Here is a 15,899-nt window from a genome sequence, read left to right as displayed (position 1 = left end):
TTATTTTGTTTAATATCCTATTAAAAGCCAGGGTCATTTAAGGACATGTCAGGTTTTGGAGGTGGAGGAAAGCCAGAGTGCCCGGAGAAAAACCACCGGCCTACGGTCAGTACCTGGCAACTGCCCCACGTAGATTTCGAACTCACAACCAAGATGTGGAGGGCTAGTGTTAAAGTGTCGGGACATGTTAACCACTTGGCCACCGCAGCCCCAGACGCAAGAAAATAGAAAAAAATCAATACAGTAAATAGTAATTCATCTGTTTTGTTTTACATAATTTAATGTCAAGGTTTATCGAAAATGAAATACTGCAAATAATCAATATAATTATGGGTTCTGCCTTGACGAGATTTAATAATCTTGATATGCGATGATGAGAACGATGATGAGGATTATGATGCCACAGCGATTTTCATGCTGAAAAGATTTTCATGGACTTTTGCAAATTTTATTTCAAAATTAATTTCACATTTATGTCTATAGCTAAATATGTTTACATATATTGTTCATATAACTAATTCAGTCAAATATTTCTACAGTTTCTCAAAACTAAATGTCGGTGCAGGAGTGTGCATTGCAATGATCATTTTTCATGACAATCACTTTGGATAAGGAAAATGAACTTCTAACCTTGTCATGTATTGGACTAAGAATCAAATGGGTATATAATATCCTAGATCATGCTTAAAGCTATATTGCACCAAGAAAACCAAATATAAAACATAACAATTATCAGTTTGTGTTATAAGATTTCAACATGAAGCATCAGTTTGTGTTATAAGATTTCAACATGAAGCATTGCATTTAAGTACTATCAAATCAATCACGTCAGTAAATTGAATGATTTGTAAAAATGTACAAAATAGAACAAATCTGTCAAGTCTCTTTCTTTAAACTAAAAAAATTGTTTGGGTGAAATCTGGAAAAAAATGTCAAATATTGTGAGAAAACAACAAAATTAATTTCTGGTAATAGCTTTTTACAGCAGAGATTAATATTAAGTTTGAAACAAATAAGTACATTGTGATTGGAATTGAAACCGAACTGTATTGACACTAAGAATACACAGTAGAACATGGGGTCACCTAAATATTTGAATTCATGTCAAAGGCATAGTGGACATATTTATATTTTAAAATGTTGATAGTATTTACACAAGTATAGATACATTCTAGATCACATGACAATAATATGATGACGTTAATATTTTGGTGCCACATTGATCTGTGTAACTTCAATGCTTTGCATGTTGCACAAGATATCACATATTATAGGTTGGCATCAATCATTTAGATGATTTTGATTTCAGATTCTAGTAAACTAAACAAGGAGAAATCTTAATTTGATTAACAGAATTTCTGAAATGTAAATATATAATATACAGGCGTCATTCTACACAAAACCAGGGGAGAAAGGGTTCAGTTTTAATAAGGAATTCAGTATTTTCGAATTATTATCCCATTACAGTTAATTTTGATGAAACTAATAGTTTTAGTATTTCCACAATCTGACATTTTCACCCATGCAAAAACTGACCACCATTCAATGGTGTAGGGTCCTTGCTAATGTACTTTCAAAATCCAAGGGTTCTATACCCAACAAACGTATCGTTTTTTTGCAGCCTGGTAATATTTCGACACAAAATCAAAGGCTCCGTACATACTACTTAGTAGGTGATAAATTTTGACAGTTTTACAGAATCTTAAATACTTGTAGTAATTCAAGATATAGAGGTTACACAACGAGTGGTTGTTGGATATGGAATCTATTTCACAGGAGTAAGTTATTTTTTAAAAGTTACCAAAGACACGAGCTTTAGCGAGTGTCTTTTGTAACTTTTAAAAAATAACTCCTGAGTGTGAAATAAATTCCATATCCAAAAATCACGAGTCTGTGACCTGTTTCTACCACAATGATATCGGCTTGAATCAAAGTGAAACATTGCCAAGTCTTATTTTGCATATACAAATAAGGTGTACAGGTGATAGCCGGTGATGTGACGTCATTCGATTATTGATGACGTCAATTACAATTGCAGCTCGCGTCAAAGTTCGAATTCTTGACCGACCAAAAGACGGGAAGGTCACACTGGTGACTGATCATATTCCACTTATGGTATATAACATACATTTATCCAACAGTCGGGACATTTATACAATGGCTTGAGAGTGGAATAAGACAGTGTATTGTGGTAGAAAATAGGAATAATAATTATGAACACAAAACTACCTGGATATGGTATTGTTTGTCAGTTATCCTTCAATTTTACAAAAAAAAAAAAGGAAAAAAAAAAGAATAAACATTTTCAAGCGGTGTGAAAATGTTCACTTACACTGACATGACTAGACTACTTCTGGAAAATGGAAACTTGTTCAAAGGAAAAGCGACAGTAAAATCTGTCCACGGAGTATTCTAATGCAACAAAAAGCTGGTTCATATTACAGGTGAGGAGTCATAACGCCTATGTGACGATGGTTGTGGAGATGAACTAATTCTCTCTGGTCCTGTGGAGGGTTGGAGTTTTATAAAACTCAGATTGCCTCTCTAGACCTGCCATATTGATTTGGTTTTTAGAACTCAGTCGGCTCGGGTGTGTAGAAGTCCATCAGATTCTTTATGGTGGCTGCAGTAATCGTAGACCGGTTAATAGGTCGGGGAGTGGTCCGAATAGTTGCCGGATGGATGTCTGTGTCGTGGACTGGTGTGGATTTGAACAGGTATACATCTGTTGTTATGCACTGAAATGTTATCACGGCCGCTACGATGAACAGGTACCAGTATTTATCTGAACTCTGTAAAACAAAAACAAAAATAAGATAAATTAACATTTAAATTAACCCATAATAGATAAATCAATACGAAATGTCAACAAAAGACAAGATTTTCATGGAAACGCACAACAGAAGAAAATATCACCAGGTGTTTTGGAAGTGTATGACATCAGTCATTTAAAATTAGGTCAAATCAAGTAATGTAACGTCCTCAAAATGAGAACTAGGGATGATTAGTAAATGAGGTAGGGTTTTACAGTGGAACAAATACAAGGCAACTTTATATCAGTCTGCCAATATCCTTGTTTCGCCGGGTAATGAAAGTGTAAGACTTTTGAAAGTTTTATCATGGGATTTCATGTAATAGATTTACATTTCGGCTTTGTTCCAGACTCATGGACATTATCCATAGAAATGCCATTGAAAAACATTTCTTGAGTCGAAGAACACTCTTAACAACGGTTACCAATCGAAACAATTAAAATGGCTTCTTAAAGGGACATTCCTTCGTTCGGACATCAGAAACATGCACAATTTCTATTGATGAAATTATGTCCGAACGATGATTATACGAGTGTTTGTGCCTACATGTAATGAAATTAACGCCGAAATGTACAGGAAAAGGGTGTATCGTATACAAATACCGTATGTCTTTGCAGTAATTAGTGATACTTCGGGTCGAATTAAGAATTTTCAGGACTTAATACTCGAAGAACTTTGGTTTATCTTGAGAGTAAAACTGCTGTATTAATGTAAAGATTATTACTTACTTCTTGGAAAAAATATATATTTTCGAGTAAGTATAATTTTGACGACTTAAACTTTATTCAAACGAAGGAATGTCCCTTTAAGTGTTTATCCATGAACCTGTGACCAGCAATCCCATCACCACAATTTTTCTTTGATCAGAAACTTACCAAATCACCACCTCGATACCACCAGTTCTGCAAAAAGTAAAGAATAGCAATAAAGAATAAAAAAAACAAGATTCACTACATATACTTGTGTTATTAATACTGTTTAAAATGTCACCTTTTTAATGCCGTATAAATAGCATAGTCATTCTCGTATGTCAAATTTTAAAATTGCGATATTCTGAGAATTGTGCGAGAATTCAGAAAAGAATATTTGATATACATGTATATACTTGTGTCCTTCATACTTTCAAATGCATCATGAAGCCCCGGACACGTATGTTAGATGCAAAATTATACAATTTGTGTAATCTCGAATTATAAACGAAGGTGAATCGATCGCGAAAATTACCCCCACGCGTATGGTTAACATATCGAAATCGCGAAATTAACCACTCGCGAAAATAACCACATTTTCAGTATACAGCTGGCCACTATCGTATGTCAAATTTTCAAATTGCGATATTCTGAGAAATATCTGAAAATTCGCAAATATATCGCCGGAAATACATTTTGTATGACTGGCATTGTTAATTCACATAGAAACGAAAGATTCTGGTCTCATATAAATTAATACTGTCTTTTCAATATCCCTCACCGTTTTACGTAACGGTAATATGTTCGTCAAGATAATATACATGGACCCTGTATGGTTATATGATACGATCGCGCTTAGTAACCTCGTCTTGAGGGATTGTTAGTGAACGCAACCCCTTGGTACCATGATATTGAATTAGTTAAAATTGTATAAAACTATAAATTCATTAAAAATTCGTCGATTTCATCGTTCATTCGCTTCAATTCTCGGAAATGTAAGGAGAACAAATGAAGGAAAATATTTTATCGCTAATATTTTCATCAATATTAAATTATGATTCATTTCATCGATTCAATAACATCATTAGATTATAGAGATGGGAAATCTTGGATAATTTTGTGACAACGACATCAGCTCATACACTATGACAGCGTTGTGACAATTACAGGCTAGTTCCTGCAAAGCTTGCTCAATTCGTCGTCACAACATTTGTCATACTAACAGGAGGAAACAGCTGTATGATGCAGTCTAGTTCAGTTTGGCTCCACTATATCAAAATCAAAGTTTGTTTTGAAAAATACAAATATTTTTGTGTCCTCCATACAGTCATTCGAGATTGCAGATGGTAGCGTAGCCCGAGTTTCCTCTGGCCCTGACGCCATGTCTGGTGTAGGGCCCCTACATGGTGTCAGGGCCAGGGGAAACTCGGGCTAATGATAGCCACTGCTAGTGGATTTGTAGTGCCAGAGGTTTATCGTAAACTTTTTGTCACACTTTAGATTAATTTCAATAGTCACACGGTTCAGAATATAACACGCACTTTATGTTCTTTTGGAATGCAATAATGAAAATTTTGAAAATTATTTTACACAAAATATTTACTGAAATAATGGGTCTTCTACACCACCTATCCAGATTTGACATTTCTTTTGAACTGTTAGTGCGGTTTGAGTTTTGATCTGCTCCTATGGTCACTTTAGGCCCTTACAACACTGACGAGTCTTAAAATAAAAGGACGAAACAGTTGTATGATGTCCCTTACACCACTGACAAGTCCTAGAAGGACATACAATTTGCATGATGTCCCTAACGTCACTGACGAGTCCTAGATAGACGAAACAGCTCTACTTTGATTAATTTTCATTTTGTTTGGAATGGCGCTAATACCTTGGGTGTCTTTTGCATCTAGCGTCAGTTTGTGAGTTCATTAATTTAGGTTTCTTGATTCTGCAGCCGAGACTAATGATTTCCGTTTGTCTATTGGTTTGGTTTTCTTGTCTATTGGTTTAGTTTACTTGTCTATTGGTTTGGTTTTCATGTCTATTGGTTTGATTTTCTTGTCTATTGGTTTGGTTTTCTTGTCTATTGGTGTGTTTTTCTTGTCTATTGGTTTAGTTTTCTTGTCTATTGGTTTGGTTTTTAACGTTAATTGTTCCATAACATATGTTGATTTGAAAAGGATTTTTATTGATATGTTTTTGACAATGGTTTTGTTTTAATGGATTTATGTCCTTTCTGCTACCCATAGGTAACTCCAGTAAAAAATATACATCGTTATGTTAAATATCTTGTTTTCATTTCTTAAGAACAGATATAATACTTACCACTACTACTCCAACGAGCGCACTGACTGAAATAGATAACGAAAAATGTATATAAACCACCCTGTTACACATACTGTTAAGGGTTCCTATGTAAACTGGACTCGGCATGTACATTCTTTAGAAGGTTTTTTGATAGCCTTAAAGGTCGACTGTAAAAGCATAAATGAAAGGTTGGCTGTAAAAGCATTAATGAAAGGTTGGCTGTAAAAGTATCAATGAAAGGCTGGCTGTAAAAGTATCAATGAAAGGTTGGCTGTAAAAGTATCAATGAAAGGTTGGCTGTAAAAGTATCAATGAAAGGTTGGCTGTAAAAGTATCAATGAAAGGTTGGCTGTAAAAGTATCAATGAAAGGTTGGCTGTAAAAGTATCAATGAAAGGTTGGCTGTAAAAGTATCAATGAAAGGCTGGCTATAAACGTTCTAATGAAAGGTTGGCTGTAAAAATATTAATGAAAGGTTGGCTATAAACGTTCTAATGAAAGGTTGGCTGTAAAAATATTAATGAAAGGTTGACTATAAACGTTCTAATAAAAGGTTGGTTGTAAAAGTATCAATGAAAGGTTGGCTGTAAAAGTATCAATGAAAGGTTGGCTGTAAAAGTATCAATGAAAGGTTGGCTGTAAAAGTATCAATGAAAGGCTGGCTATAAACGTTCTAATGAAAGGTTGGCTGTAAAAGCATTAATGAAAGGTTGGCTGTAAAAGTATCAATGAAAGGTTGGCTGTAAAAGTATCAATGAAAGGTTGGCTGTAAAAGTATCAATGAAAGGTTGGCTGTAAAAGTATCAATGAAAGGTTGGCTGTAAAAGTATCAATGAAAGGCTGGCTATAAACGTTCTAATGAAAGGTTGGCTGTAAAAATATTAATGAAAGGTTGGCTATAAACGTTCTAATGAAAGGTTGGCTGTAAAAATATTAATGAAAGGTTGGCTATAAACGTTCTAATAAAAGGTTGGTTGTAAAAGTATCAATGAAAGGTTGGCTGTAAAAGTATCAATGAAAGGTTGGCTGTAAAAGTATCAATGAAAGGTTGGCTGTAAAAGTATCAATGAAAGGCTGGCTATAAACGTTCTAATGAAAGGTTGGCTGTAAAAGCATTAATGAAAGGTTGGCTGTAAAAGTATCAATGAAAGGTTGGCTGTAAAAATATCAATGAAAGGTTGGCTGTAAAAGTATCAATGAAAGGTTGGCTGTAAAAGTATCAATGAAAGGTTGGCTGTAAAAGTATCAATGAAAGGCTGGCTGTAAAAGTATCAATGAAAGGTTGGCTGTAAAAGTATCAATGAAAGGTTGGCTGTAAAAGTATCAATGAAAGGCTGGCTGTAAAAGTATCAATGAAAGGTTGGCTGTAAAAGTATCAATGAAAGGTTGGCTGTAAAAGTATTAATGAAAGATTGACTGTAAAAACCCTAATGAAAGGTTGGCTGTAAAAGTATCAATGAAAGGTTGGCTGTAAAAGTATCAATGAAAGGTTGGCTGTAAAAGTATCAATGAAAGGCTGGCTGTAAAAGTATCAATGAAAGGCTGGCTGTAAAAGTATCAATGAAAGGCTGGCTGTAAAAGTATCAATGAAAGGCTGGCTGTAAAAGTATCAATGAAAGGTTGGCTGTAAAAGTATCAATGAAAGGCTGGCTATAAACGTTCTAATAAAAGGTTGGCTGTAAAAGTATTAATGAAATGTTGGCTATAAACGTTCTAATGAAAGGTTGGCTGTAAAAATATTAATGAAAGGTTGGCTATAAACGTTCTAATAAAAGGTTGGCTGTACAAATATTAATGAAAGGTTGGCTATAAACGTTCTAATAAAAGGTTGGCTGTAAAAGTATTAATGAAAGGTTGGCTGTAAAAGTATCAATGAAAGGTTGGCTGTAAAAATATTAATGAAAGGTTGGCTATAAACGTTCTAATAAAAGGTTGGCTGTAAAAATATTAATGAAAGGTTGGCTGTAAAAGTATCAATGAAAGGTTGGTTATAAACGTTCTAATAAAAGGTTGGCTGTAAAAGTATCAATGAAAGGTTGGCTGTAAAAATATTAATGAAAGGTTGGCTATAAACGTTCTAATAAAAGGTTGGCTGTAAAAATATTAATGAAAGGTTGGCTGTAAAAGTATCAATGAAAGGTTGGTTATAAACGTTCTAATAAAAGGTTGGCTGTAAAAATATTAATGAAATACTTGACTTGCATATCTTTCGAGGTATGCTAACGCGCACCACGGGGTATGTAGATAACTACTGCTACTTAGTATTCAAAGCCGCAATAAAAGTGAAACAAAATCCATTCAGTCCCTATATATCATACATTCCACAATTCATAAGAAAGAAATCACAAATGGAACTCGTTATGTTCATATATGGCATACGACTCCTACATTTCGCGGAGAAATGACTGCATAATAAACACTTCTACATGTATATATATATCACCGTCTCTGTTAATGATACGCTCATTTGCATTTCATCTAAGTGTACATTCTACACGAGATAAGCTTCCACTTGTTACGATTCAGGTATACTTACTGACGGTATTACAGGCCAGTAGGTAGAAGGTCTGATTCCGGTGACCCTCCACCAGACACATGGTAAATGATATCTACAACAGGAAAGTTATGTTTTATTGATATTAATTTCATTACCATCATAATGCTACATAAAGGTCTGTTTGTTTGTTTGTTTGTTTGTTTGCTGGGTTTATCGATTCTAGAACAGCAAGGGTCATTTTGAGGCGAGGTCTCCTTTTGATCATCTTCGCTGGCCACTGATTACGTTTCACTCCGCGTGGCGCGAAGATACCTTTTGACTACTTCACCGACCAACATACGGGAGGCCCGTCACATGCCATTCAGAACAATTACGGCGAAGTGTCTTGCCCAGGGACACAACCACGACAGTACAGACCAGCCAGTTCCTCAGCTTTCCGAGAAACACAAACCGACATGGGAAGGGGCATCGAACCACGTACCGCGGATCATCATCTGAGTTTTCGTGGCCGGGGCTCTAACTGATTGACCTATTTTAGCCTCCTCTAGGAAAGAGATATATACATTATCTATTACAGAAGACGTTAACACCGGGACAAAACCAATAAAGACAACATTGGCAGACAAAGTATCAAATAAAGAATCTTCAGCGTAGATTGGAAGTCTTCTGATAGAAAACCCCGATTATGAATACTTTATTACTGGCCAGCCGCCTCTATCCAGAACAGTTTATTGATGAAAGGTCCCAATGAATCAAGTCGATGGTAGAACGTAAAAGCATAAGCAAAGAAGGCATATATACCACTGGATATAGGATATGTTTCGAAAGGAAAGTTCATACACGGAGAGTGACATTAAAATAGGCACGCTTTTGTAACTTATCGATCGTCAGACACCAAGTTTAAGAGTGATTTCTGTATCGTTAATTTAATACAGAGACAAACAATACCGTTATTTTATACATTCTTGATGCATGAGGGGATCAAAAGACGAGAAAATGTGTTCAAATTCAAAAATGGAGAAAACAAACCGAAAACAAAAACAAAAACAAAACAAACAAAACACAAAAAACACAAAACAAAAACAGCCAAAGTCTAAATAAACATAATCACATTTTATGTATCATTAATGAAATGGCTCTTTTCAAAGATTCAAATTTTCATTGTTTTCACTTTTAAAATGAAAAAAAAGACATTTTTCAAGAAAACATGAAATTGATATGTTCCATCTCTAAATAGTGAACAGAAGAAGAAGAAGAAGAAGAAGAGCCCGCTTGGAGACAACATTGAAAGCGCAGATAAAACAAAGGAATTTTAAAATGTTTTGTTAAAATGTTGTTTTGTTGATTTGGAGTAAAACAATATCAGACAAAGAAACAAACATGGGAAATACAAGCATCATATGAGTACTAAATGAATGAATGACAAACTCTACAAAACTTCTAAACCAAAACCTTCCATCTAGAAACTGTAGCCAAAACATTGAACGTCGAAACTTGCCAAAGTATTAAAAATACCAGGTTTGACAGCTGAACATAGAAGTTTACTTCAACAAAAATATTTATTCATCTATATTTATAAGTGCACAATTCTCTCTGAACCAAATCTATGACGGACGGACAGAATGAGGGTAATGGGGGTCAATAAAGGCATAAGAAACAAAGAATGGACAACACTTACCACTATCATTAGTGCCATGATCACGTTACAGAACCGGAGAAGGCAGGTCTGAAACGATAAAAAGTCAAAACGTACACACCATGCTAATGTCATTTTTATTGATAGTAAAACTGAGTTGAAAAAACGGCAACATTTGGACAAAGTAAGTTATCGAACCGTAGAACGTAGGTCTGCAACGATACAAAGTCATAAGATTGATAGAAAAACACTGATTTAAAAAAAGGCAATAAATTTGGGCAAAGTAAGTTACAGAATTGCAGAAGGTAGGCCTGGAACATAAAGTAAACCATGTTGCTGAAGACATGCAAATCTTTAAGGACATTTTATTTCTATAGAAAGCCATTTAGATGAAAATTCACTCAAAAATTATCATCTTGATTAGCAGACAAACAATCGTATTCCCTCATAACAGATGAAACAGGAAGCGATTGGTTGGCAATAAATAACACAATATATACAGTGTATATATATACATGAGTCACCACGATACCTGTGGACTATTTAAATCAAGATCAATTATCCATTTCTTTTCAAATAGTAATAACCTTAAATGAAGAAAATATAACGACAATCTTATAGTAAAAATTACATATATTTATACATACAATTGTCGGAGAAACTTCATAGTAAATAGCGTTAGACTCCGTGCTGGTGACCTCGCCGCCCGCCATGTTGACACAACATCATGTGATAAGGGCTCACAAGACATCGCTATTGACGCGAGATAAACGCTCATTGTCGTATCACATCATCCACTCTAAATAGCGCGACGTTTTATTTATCAAATTCACATGGTTGTTTGTAAAACAGCCTCGGTCCGATATACGGAAGTTTGACATTTCAAAATGGCAGACGACTCGACGTCATTGATGAGAAATCAGCAAACAACCTCTACCGAAGACAACGCTGTTTACCATGACAAATGGCAGGGACCACGAGCCGTAAGATTTTCACTCTTTCATCTACTGAATCCTTTTCGACTACCCCCATTAATGTTTCTTTGTCATCCATAACTTGCATTGTTGGGCATCGTTCTGTACGTCTTTTATCAAAACGTGTATAATTGTTCAATTCCTTACTATAATGACATTTCGTCATACGGCCATCATTTATGAGTTATTCATATTGTCAGTAAATGAAGACGACGTTAAAACAGGGCCTTGTATCGATGTATCTTAAATATGAAATTGATGAGAACTGACCTTTAGATCTGTTGTCAGTAAGTGGAGGCGACAAAAAAACAGGGCCTTGTATCGATGTATCTTAAATATGAAATTGATGAGAACTGACCTTTAGATCTGTTGTCAGTAAGTGGAGGCGACAAAAAAACAGGGCCTTGTATCGATGTATCTTAAATATTAAATTGATGAGAACTGACCTTTAGATCTGTTGTCAGTAAGTGGAGGCGACAAAAAAACAGGGCCTTGTATCGATGTATCTTAAATATTAAATTGATGAGAACTGACCTTTAGATCTGTTGTCAGTAAGTGGAGGCGACAAAAAAACAGGGCCTTGTATCGATGTATCTTAAATATGAAATTGATGAGAACTGACCTTTAGATCTGTTGTCAGTAAGTGGAGGCGACAAAAAAACAGGGCCTTGTATCGATGTATCTTAAATATGAAATTGATGAGAACTGACCTTTAGATCTGTTGTCAGTAAGTGGAGGCGACATTAACAGGGCCTTGTATCGATGTTTACGTGCTGTCATTCATTTAAAACGTAAAGCTGTAAAACCAAGCTGAATATTATAAAGGATGATAGGTTCAATACTGCCCGAGTTTCCTCCTCCTACACAAGACATGACGTAAGGACCAGAGGAAACTCGGGATATGTGGTAAATAGCTTTTAATTTGTCATAAATATTGTAAATAAAGTTATCGTGACGTCATGAATAAATGACGTTATACGACTCTCAATATTGAAAATATGTAAATATTCATATTACAACGAGACTTTGTCAAAAGCATTGGATAAAAAATCTGACTGCTCTCACTTCAAAATGAGTCAAAGGCATTGGCAAAAATCCTGACAACTCTCACTTAGAAATGGCTCAATGAGTCAAAGACATTGGCTAAAAATCTGACAACTCTCACTTAGAAATGTGTCAAACGCATTGGCTAAAATTCTGACAACTCTCTCTTAGAAATGTGTCAAACGCATTGGCTAAAATTCTGACAACTCTCTCTTAGAAATGAGCCAAAGGCATTGGCTAAAATTCTGACAACTCTCACTTAGAAATGAGTCAAATGCATTGGCTAGAATTCTGACAACTCTCACTTAGAAATGAGTCAAAGGCATTGGCTAACATTCTGACAACTTTCACTTCAAATGAGTCAAAAGCATGGGCTAATATTCTGACAACTCTCACTTAGAAATGAGTCAAAAGACATTGCTTAAAATCCTGGCTCATTTTACTAAGAAATGAGTCAAAGATATGTACCCTATGCCACACTCAGCGGCTTATATTCGGACTATTGTTTTTTTCTGTTTGTAGAGGGCGTTGCAGATTGTATTCGTCGTTTTGATCATCATAATGGTCATGGTAGGTATACTCGATTGTTACTATAAACCAAATTATTTTCGTGTGCGATTAATTTTCGCGTAATAGTTTTAATCGCGCTGCGAAAAAGACGTTAGGCATGAAAACGCAAAAAGAAGTTTCCACGGAAATAAGTTGGTTCACAGTATATAATGAATGTGATATTACAATATTACCACAGGGACTTTTCATAAATCCTCATCCCAAAGGACATGCATTTATATATATATTATCATAAAATACATGTGTATTCACTGTGTCTTGGAAATTTGTGCCAAGTCCCTGTTGATATTGCCATAAACGGTATCAATTAAATCATAGTATTACGTCCGCATTGATAATTTGTATACTTACCCCGGATTGGATAGTTAATGCCATAGTACATATCATTTCCCCCATCCTCTTCTACAGGTATGCGTAGTACTTGCCATATACCGCGGAATCGTCGTAGGAGAGAATGGCGGCCTGTACTTCATGCTGGGAGTCTGTCTGGTTGGATATGTGATTCTGGAAATAATATTGGTAATATCTCACGTAATTTCAAAAAACGCTTTACATCTTTGAATGAGTTTGATAGCTTTGAATGAATATGCATTTGCAATTGTATTGTAAGTTGCAGAATGGGAATACACTATAAAAAACGTTCATGACTTTTCCCACTCGTCTTTTAATAAGTCATATGTTTTAATTGGAACTGGTTGATTTGGATTGCATGTTAAAAAGGTGCGTAAGATATCTGCTTCTTTTATTACAAATTCAGAGTTCGAGCGAGTAAAAATGGATTAAACTGTATTATACAGCTGTTTCGTCCTCGAAACAGGTCGAAAGAAATGTCAAAATTTAACTGGTGCAATTGTCTCCATGATAAGATAAATTTCATGATTTTAGATGAATTGGATTTGAAAAGAACGTTAAGCACATGTTACATTATGAATCCTGCCAATATTCATTTTGATTAAGCACGTGAAGTGCAGGGTTACGGCAAACCTTTAACCTCAAAAGATGGTCATTTGTATTTTTATCTTAGTGCTTCCGTCAACATAAGCTTTGACTTCCGTTCCCTTTCAACAATATTGCAGTATGATACATTGATACACCCATTCTAGGAATACAAGCATCGAATGGGAAATATAAGCCTTAAATTGCCACTTTCAAAATCTTATCATTTTCAGATAATATTCATCCGGCAAGGCGAACTTCCGAAAGAGAAGACATGGTTTCTATATTTTCTGGGCATGTGCGTCATTTTGGAGGCCATCTTCACGGACATCCTTCTGTACAACTGAGAACAATGAAGAGTGCACGATAGATGATGCTGCTTGAACATGTGGTTTCGTGACAGTGGGCAACCTTATACAGACATGTATTGTTGTTATAAGTTACTATTTATTATTTATTAATGTATTGATCTGGTTGGCAGGTATTCTAATAGCCTATATTGTACAGTTTACGGTTGTTTAGCTATGCAGTTTTTCATAGCCAAATTTGGAAAATGCTCTTGGTCGGGAAAGAAAGTGCAATTGTAATTAACGCAATATTCAAATTAAATATTTTCTCATTAACAGCGACTACCTTGTACACTTCAAAGACAGGTACTGAAGCACACGATGTTGATTGGAACACTATTATATATTCTGAAATGTCAATTAATGTGATAATTTTGAAAATTTAGATTTACCGCCAAAACAAATAAATATATTATAAATATTTTTTTTATGGTGACAATATGAAAAGAATATATCCTGGGATTCGTTATTAAATCAAATTTGAGAAACGTAACAAAATGACTATGCATTATACTCCCAATAAGATTTTTAAAGACACGAAATGGTGATTTGATAATGTATTGCAACATCGGTTATCCCATTGTACTTAGAACAATGGTATTTTCTATTGTTAATATTTACAATGGATCCTTTTTATCGACTGTGCTTCAAACGGGTTGTGCTTTCAATCAATACATTGAGATTACTTGAGATTATTTTTTGTTTATAATTACGCACGAATATAAATAATGCTGAGATATTTAATTTCGGTTTAATTTCCTCAACATGCAGAATGTTTAAATTTGAACGAATGTCGTTGAAATATTTAAATACAATTTAATTTCCTTTGTATTTGTTTGGTTGTTAAAGAACCTGTTTTTACACAGCCTGTCCACACGACGGTGGTACTTATATCAATATACATCTCCCATGAATATAACTATTGTATATATTATGTATGTTGAAATGTGACATTTATAGCATTAAAGAACGAAGTTCATTTTAAAAGCACTGCGGGTGTACTTATTCTTCTACATAAATGTCTTTTAGTGAGAGACCTAATGAAGTAAGCATTCACCTCGAATACAAATATAGTAACACAAAAATGTCATTACGGCATAGTGTAACTATAATGGTAAGCTATTCTACACGACACGTTGCATATAAAGCTAATATTCATATATACTTTGACCCGTCTTTAGAGAATATTGCTCACATGCGCCAATAGTGTAGGTAAAAATAAAACATTCGTCCGTCATCAATCTTTTATATGAGGTCATGTCATACTGCTTAATACTATAGAAAGCAAGATATTCGTAAATCTGTACTTGTAATTGTAACTGATAAGACGTCAGGTACATTTGAAATTATTCATCACGTGAATATATTTCAATTAAATGTCATCGTATATCAATATCCAGTTGGATACACATATCTAAAAAAAACATAATACTAGGGACCTTTAAAGTAGGCTTAATAACGCTAATATAATATATGGTAGATTTATTTAAGATAGTGATAAGTTTCATTGTTACTTTAATTCTATAAAAACAACTTGCATATAAAAAAGTGTATGTTAGACTATTTCGGTATTCTATATATATATGATTTCAAAAATAAACCCATTCTCCTGAAGAGCTGTAAAAAAGAGAACGGTTTTGAGAATCACTCCTTAAGTAATTTTGTTATTGTTGCTGATTTTCCTAATTCTACAGGGTTCTGGTAAGCATTGACGACAGCAACGCCTAATATGGGCACCGGATCCATACCTAGCATTACTCGAATAGGTGTCCCAGGCCAGATGATTATACAAAAGACAAACAAGATATTAGAAGCTTTCAAAACAAATTTAGGGTTAGACACAGTTGAGTCAAAATGAAGTAAACGTCGAAGACTAGTCAGTGATGCTAATATCCCAGATCCCAGATTTTTTTTGTATTAACGGGAAACGGTACTGATCAACACAGGATAAATAAAGCGATGTCACTAAGGCCAATATATTACGTACGTGGTCTAAAGGGTTGGTGATCAAGTGGGCAAAACCAAATACGATCAACTCAATTAACACTGTATACATGATTGTCTCAAGAGTTGGTGATCAAGTGGGC

The 15,899-nt window shown here is 34.7% G+C and overlaps 2 protein-coding genes across 2 annotated transcripts; one reads left to right on the top strand and one right to left on the bottom strand.

Annotated features, from left to right (window-relative positions):
* Window positions 1-262: 262 nt before the first annotated feature.
* LOC117338321 lies at window positions 263-10,699 on the bottom strand. Its single transcript, XM_033899620.1, has 6 exons — window positions 10,589-10,699; window positions 9,984-10,031; window positions 8,345-8,417; window positions 5,828-5,853; window positions 3,689-3,715; window positions 263-2,792 (listed from the first exon to the last, which is right to left on the bottom strand). The coding sequence occupies exons 1-6, from the start codon at window positions 10,652-10,654 to the stop codon at window positions 2,571-2,573; spliced, it is 462 nt and encodes a 153-aa protein (XP_033755511.1). The 5' UTR covers window positions 10,655-10,699; the 3' UTR covers window positions 263-2,570.
* Window positions 10,674-14,802, top strand: LOC117338327. The gene is made up of 4 exons (XM_033899633.1): window positions 10,674-10,924; window positions 12,482-12,529; window positions 12,938-13,048; window positions 13,699-14,802. Exons 1-4 carry the CDS (start codon window positions 10,829-10,831, stop codon window positions 13,810-13,812), a joined length of 369 nt encoding a protein of 122 aa, XP_033755524.1. The 5' UTR covers window positions 10,674-10,828; the 3' UTR covers window positions 13,813-14,802.
* Window positions 14,803-15,899: the final 1,097 nt, after the last annotated feature.

Source organism: Pecten maximus, chromosome 1, assembly GCF_902652985.1.
Source record: "Pecten maximus chromosome 1, xPecMax1.1, whole genome shotgun sequence".
Taxonomy (NCBI): domain Eukaryota; kingdom Metazoa; phylum Mollusca; class Bivalvia; order Pectinida; family Pectinidae; genus Pecten; species Pecten maximus.
This window is presented reverse-complemented; position numbering and strand designations above follow the sequence as displayed.

Bases quoted from the DNA above. Each gene is read 5' to 3' on its own strand.
- LOC117338321 (XM_033899620.1), bottom strand. From the start codon at position 10,654: ATGGCGGGCGGCGAGGTCACCAGCACGGAGTCTAACGCTATTTACTAT. The intron at 10,032-10,588 runs GTATGTATAAAT...TTATCGTTTCAG, and splicing joins ATGAAGTTTCTCCGACAATT to ACCTGCCTTCTCCGGTTCTG. The intron at 8,418-9,983 runs GTAAGTGTTGTC...TTCCTGTTGTAG, and splicing joins TCATGGCACTAATGATAGTG to ATATCATTTACCATGTGTCT.
- LOC117338327 (XM_033899633.1), top strand. From the start codon at position 10,829: ATGGCAGACGACTCGACGTCATTGATGAGAAATCAGCAAACAACCTCT. The intron at 10,925-12,481 runs GTAAGATTTTCA...TTCTGTTTGTAG, and splicing joins AATGGCAGGGACCACGAGCC to AGGGCGTTGCAGATTGTATT. The intron at 13,049-13,698 runs GTAATATCTCAC...TATCATTTTCAG, and splicing joins TGATTCTGGAAATAATATTG to ATAATATTCATCCGGCAAGG.